Source organism: Microcaecilia unicolor, chromosome 1, assembly GCF_901765095.1.
Source record: "Microcaecilia unicolor chromosome 1, aMicUni1.1, whole genome shotgun sequence".
Lineage (NCBI taxonomy): Eukaryota > Metazoa > Chordata > Amphibia > Gymnophiona > Siphonopidae > Microcaecilia > Microcaecilia unicolor.
Window position 1 is genome coordinate 755,362,486 of NC_044031.1, and position 6,000 is coordinate 755,368,485.

The following is a 6,000-nucleotide window of genomic DNA, read 5'->3' on the forward strand; positions in this document are numbered from 1 at the left end:
TGGGGAGGAGTCCGATTGGGACCACTCATGGTAGTCAGATGAGGGTACACATTACTTCTCAGGGGAGGAGTCGTATAGAATTCCATCTGATGTCTCCTGTCGTCCCCCTTCTCCCCCACTGCTAACTCCCCGGCTCCGTTCCTTCTATCTCGCTGCTCCCTATTCCTGGAATAGACTCCCTGAGCCAGTACGTCAGGCTCAGTCTCTGGCTGTCTTCAAGTCTAGGCTTAAAGCCCACCTCTTTGCTACTGCTTTCGACTCCTAACCATGACTCTCTTACTCAACACCCTCACTTATCCACCCCTACCACTGCAATTTCCCCACCCCTAGCTGTCTGTTCGTCTGTCCAATTTAGATTGTAAGCTCTGTTGAGCAGGACTGTCTTTCATGTTAATTTGTACAGCGCTGCGTAAGTCTAGTAGCACTATAGAAATGTTTAATAATAATAGTAGTAGTAGTAGTAGTGATCCCTCACCTTCTTAGGAGAAACAGAGATCTTCACCTGAGGCGCTTTTTCGCTAGTTTTGTGAGGGAGATGGCTGCTGCAGTCCCATTTAAGTTGGAGATGGGGAAGAAGCCCAGAGCCGAGATATCTGTTTTCTGTTATGTCTTCTAAAGAAGGGGCCACTGTGCCATTGTGCCCTATCCTTAAGAGCACACTGTTGAACTGGGAATCTCCCCTCAAAGTGCAGGTCACACCCAAGAAGAGTGGGTATGCAGTATCTTCTCCAGAAGGCTCCGAGATTTGAGAAGGCACAATTGCACACAACTCCATGGTGGCCAAATCCACACTTAAACAAGCCCAAAGTTCTCGGTCTTGTGCCTCGGCGCCCTTGGGACGAGGGGCCAGAACTTTGGGTTCATTGGGGAGGAAGAAGTTTCAGGCCGCGATGGTTGTTGCCCACATCCAAATCTACAGCTCTACACGAGCCTTTGGAGTCTTTGAACAGTACACTGATTCTGGCAGACTCTTTCTCTTTAGAGTAGGCTGCAGAGCCTGCAGATGTAGGCATCGTGGCCAGGGGCACCTATGATACTTTTGATGTTGCATCCAGACTCACTGGGCGTGGGTGTGGGGATGCACAAAGATGTCGTGGCTTGGTATCTCTGACCAGGAACCAGCAGTTTCAAGAAAGGTTGTTGGCCATGCCATGCTGAGGGGACAACTTGTCTTTGAGAGAAAGTGGAAGAGCTCACAGACCTCATTAAGAAACATATGGATACTATCTACACTCTCTCCCAACATCCTCCATCTACATCTAAAACAAGAAGATTTTCAACTGGGTCTAGGCGACGTGCCTACTACTTGACTCAGGCCCAGTGTCCCAGGCCTCACCAGCCCTGTCCTCAGAAGTCCCAGCCAGCTTCTCCAGTCAAAGCAGGGCACAGGCTTTTGACTGGGTCGAGCAGAGCATGGCTGCTCAAAAAGTATCTATCCCAGACAACCTGTTGGTCGCTGGTCGGAGGGAAGCTCACTTTTTTTTTTTTTAACCAGCACAGATGACTCCTTGTAACCTCCGACCTGTTGGTTCTTCAAATAGTCTCAGGTGTGCACTAAATTGGCATTGGAGACCTCCAGATTGCCCACCAAGAGCGTCTTTCATCAAGCTGTCGGCACAAGCAGGTACTTCCAGAGGAAATCTCCACCCTTCTGCAGACATGAGCAGTCGAACCCATACAGCCAGGAGAAGAAGAGTAGGGATTCTATTCCAGATACTTCCTTGTGACTAAAAGGACTGGGAGGATACTGGTCCATCCTAGACCTAAGGGCCCTGAACAAATTCTAGTCGAGGAAAAGTTCAGGATTCTTCCCTGGGCACCCTTCTTCCTTTACTTCAGAAAAACGACTGACTATGCCCTCTGGACTTGAAGGATGTCCTATACCCACATTTTGATACTTCTAAGTCACAGGAAGTATCACATATTTCGAGTGGGGAAATGCCACTATGAGTATCTGCGTTCTGCATTTTGATCTGGCATCTGCACCCAGAGTTTTCACCAAGTGGTCGCAAAATATCTATGCAGACTGGAGATGTATGTGTTTCTCTATCAAGATGATTGGCTGGTCAAGAGCACATCTCAGGACTATTTAGGTGTTGAAAACTTGCTCAGGGCCTTTGGTCACCCCTGGAGGCGTCCCTGTCGATCAACTTGTTGGAGACCAGGGCAATTCGGCTGGCTTTGGAGGCGTTTTGTCCCCTGCTGGCAGGCAGAACGTTTCGAGTTCTGTCTGATAATGCTACGGCAGTGGCTCATATCAACAGCCAAGGTGGAATGAGTAGTTACCTATTGCAACTGGAAAATGTGAAGCTGATGGCCTGGGTGGAGTGTCACCTGACCGCCATGTCGGCCTCTCATTGTGGCGCGGGTGGAGAACATCCAAGCAGATTTTCTCAGCCGTCACACCCTCGGTCCAGGAGAATGGTCTCTGAGTCTACGGGCGTTTCGATTGATAGCAGACCAATGGGGATCCCCCTCTGATGGACCTTTCTCGCCACAACGCGAAGTCTCATGCTTTTTCAGTTGCCGAAGAGATCCCAAGGCGGAGGGGATAGATATTCTCCTGCAGCAGTGGCCTCCCGGTCTCCTGTATGCATTTCCTCCGTGGTTCCTCTTGGGGCGACTCATTCAAAGGATTGAGGCACACGGGAGTCCAGCGATTCTTGTCACTCCGGATTGGCCTCACCGGCCGTGGTTACGCAGACCTCCAGTGTCTCTTCTGTCTGTGCCCCCTCTTCATCTTCTGGTACAGGGTCCAATTCCTCACCCAGACCCGGCTCTATTTTGTCTTATGGCTTGGCTCTTGAACGTGCTCAGTTAATGAGTGGTTACTCTTCTGCTGTGTTTTCTACCATGCTACAGTCGAGTTGTCTGTCTACGTCGCTGAATTTTATTAGAACTTGGCAGATTTTGAGAATTGGTTTGTGTACTGCAATATTTCTCTGCTCCGAGCTTCCTTGGCGGAGATGTTTGTTTTGTTTATTTATTTATACCCCACATTAGACTTTCTACATCTCGGTTTGGTAAAGGCTTGGTTCTCACGTCCCTTAAAGTGCAGGTTGCAGCACTGTCCTGCTTCCGGGGTCGCGTGCAAGGTAAATTGTTGGCTGGTCATCTGGATGTGTCTAGTTTTTGAAGGGAGTCTGTCTCCATCGTCCTCCAGCTAGAGCTATCTTTACGATTTGGGTTCTCAACTTGGTGCTGTCCGCTCTTACGGGGCCTCCCTTTGAAACATTGTCTTCCTGTTCCTTTAAGGATTTAACTCTCAAGATGGTATTTTTGGTAGCCATTCCTTCCGTTAGGCGAGTATCAGAGTTACAAACCGCCTCCTACAGGTCTCCCTTTTTGGAGTTTTCTAAGGCGTGTGTAGTGTTGCGTCAGGTTCCTTTGTTCCTGCCTAAGGTAGTTTCACGTTTTCTTCTTTCCCAGTCAGTGGTCCTGCCAGTCCTGGGATCTTGGGTTCGGAAGACCAGAGGAAATTGTGCACTTTGGATATTAGAGTTCTTAAGCACTATCTTAAGGCTGCTGAGGATTTCTGTCATTTGGATCACCTGTTTGTGCTCATTGGCAGTTCACGCAAGGGTCTGGCAGCTTCTAAGCCCACTATTTCTAGGTGGCTTAAGGAGATGGTAGCTTCCGCCTACCTCCTTGCTGGAAGATCAGTTCTGAAAGGGTCAAGGCACACTCCACTAGGGGACATTCAGCTTCATGGGCAGAGCGTTTTTTTATGCTACCTGGCAGGCATTTGAAAGGCGGCAACTTGGGCTCCTTTGCATTCCTTTTCTAAGCATTACAGGCTGGACGTACAATGTCGTCAGGAAGTGGTCCTTACAACAAGATCCTCATGGCTGGATTGCTGGGACCCTCCCTTAAGAGTATTGCTTTGTTACTTCCCATCTGTCCAATCCTAGGCCGGTCCAGAGGGATGCTGATGAAGGAGAAAATTTGATCTCACCTGCTAATTTGCTTTCCTTTAGTCCCTCTGGACCTGCCCAGGTCCCTCCCATATTTATTGAAGAGTAGTTCTTTGTGTATAGTCCCAGGGAGTAGTTCATGCTGCTTATGTTTGTCATTCGTTTTGTATAAGAGTTTCAGGGCGGAGCTGTTCTGAGCCTTTACAGTTCAAAAAAAATTCTAGAGTGAAACCTGAATGCCAAACAACTTCTCCAGAACGGGTTGTGTTTGAGTATGTGGGACACGGGATTACTGTGTCTTTTCAGCACATTAATCGGAGCACTTTAATGGCTGCTCAGATTCCCGGTGGCACAGAAGGTAGTTCTTTCTCTCTTTCCTGCTTTGTTAGTTAAATACTAAATCTAGGGTCACATGGCCAGGGCTCTTATTGACTATCTAGAGTCGAAGTTCTCAGTCTCCACCTGCTGGAAGGAGTTCATAATCCATCAGTCCAATCCTAGGCTGGTCCAGAGGGACTCAAGGAAAGCAAATTAGCAGGTAAGATCTAATGACTCCTTTCAAATTGGATAGCAGATTGCATCTCCTTTGCTTATGCCCAGGCAGGGTTGACTCTTGAGGGACATGTCATGGCTCACAATGTTAGAGCCATGGCTGCATTGGTAGCCACTTGAGATCAGCCTCCATAGAGGAGATTTGCAAGGCTGCGACATTGTCTTCAGTCCACACATTCACCTCCCACTACTGTTTGGATCTGGATACCCGATGCAACAGCTGGTTGGGACAGGCAGTTCTGCAGAACTTGTTCAGTGTCTAGAATCCAACTCCACCCTCCTAGGCCCTGTTTTATTCTGTTCCAGGCTACATCTCCGAGAAAGCAAAGGTACTTACCTATAGCTGCTATTCTAGTACAGCAGGATGATTATTTGCACATACCCTACCACCTCCCCACTTAGTTGTAGTCTTTTTGCTTTTTCACCTGACTGGAGGACCCACACTCGTGCATCGGGCGGGAATACACCAGCACATGTGCAGTGGGATGCTGCTTGAATTTTCTACCTAGTCAGCATCCGCACCGGGCTCCATCAGATGACATAACCCAGTTGTGAGAATTATTGGCCTGTGTCCTTGGAGAACACAGCTACAGGTAAGTGTCTTTGCTTTACATGTACGTGCGCAGCACTGCATACATCTGCTAACACTAGTACTAGAGGAATTACTTGATGATAGACCTTTAGGATTTAACTGGACTCCCTGGGTAAAAGTATCCTATGATAGGCACAGCTCTTCCAGAATAGCACATGTCAATATAGTTATGGAAAGAAAACAAAAAGAAAGTCTAAAAGGAGCATTCTACTGTTTTTCACAGTCTCATCCTATACTTTTGTTGTCACTTTGGTATTCAGGTATACATCCACATTCCTGGTGCTAACAAGCTGATGATTGAGTTGCCTTTGGTAATCGGCACAATTCCATATAACGGATTTGCGAGCAGGAACTGCAGTGTTGCCAGCCAGTTTAGTCTGGACATGAGTTGGTTGGCTCTTGCACTGCCAGAACACCCTGAAGTGAGATGAGTTTGTAGTTGGGTTCAAGAATTTGTAGATATGTTTTGCATTATTTTTATTTGATTTAAACTATTGGTGGTTTTGTCTATTTTTGTTCTGCAGTTTCATTTGTTCTTAGTATCAAAGGCTTCTGAAAAAATGTGTATTAAAATAAATGAATGCAGAGCGGAGGAGTAGCCTAATAGAGCTGTGGGCTAAAAACCCAGGATGACTGATTCAAATCCCACTGTGATTCCTTGATCATACATAAGTGCATAAAATTTATGCAGATTTATTTGACTTTAGTCTATGGCAGCTGAAAATTTAAAAATGGAAAATAGAGGTGTTCAAAGTATTATCTTAACTCATCACTTATCTGGACTACTGTAACATTGTCTAAGGAATTAACCCTTTAGTGTCCAGTGTTCCCATCAGTCTGTTCCCATATGGCTTATTACAGGAAACATTGGACACTAAAGGGTTTTAATATACCCGTTTGTAATCAAGCGATTGTTTCCCTTCATGGAGGAGTAACCTAATA

The 6,000-nt window shown here is 46.8% G+C and overlaps 1 protein-coding gene across 1 annotated transcript in view; it reads left to right on the plus strand.

Annotated features, from left to right (window-relative positions):
• Window positions 1-5,489, plus strand: part of ARRDC4 (arrestin domain containing 4) — a 62,072-nt gene extending 56,583 nt beyond the window's left edge. Inside the window, exon 7 of the mRNA XM_030192693.1 lies at window positions 5,319-5,489. Coding sequence (XP_030048553.1) covers window positions 5,319-5,489 — 171 coding nt within the window. The remainder of the gene's footprint in view (window positions 1-5,318) is intronic.
• The last annotated feature ends 511 nt before the right edge of the window (window positions 5,490-6,000 follow it).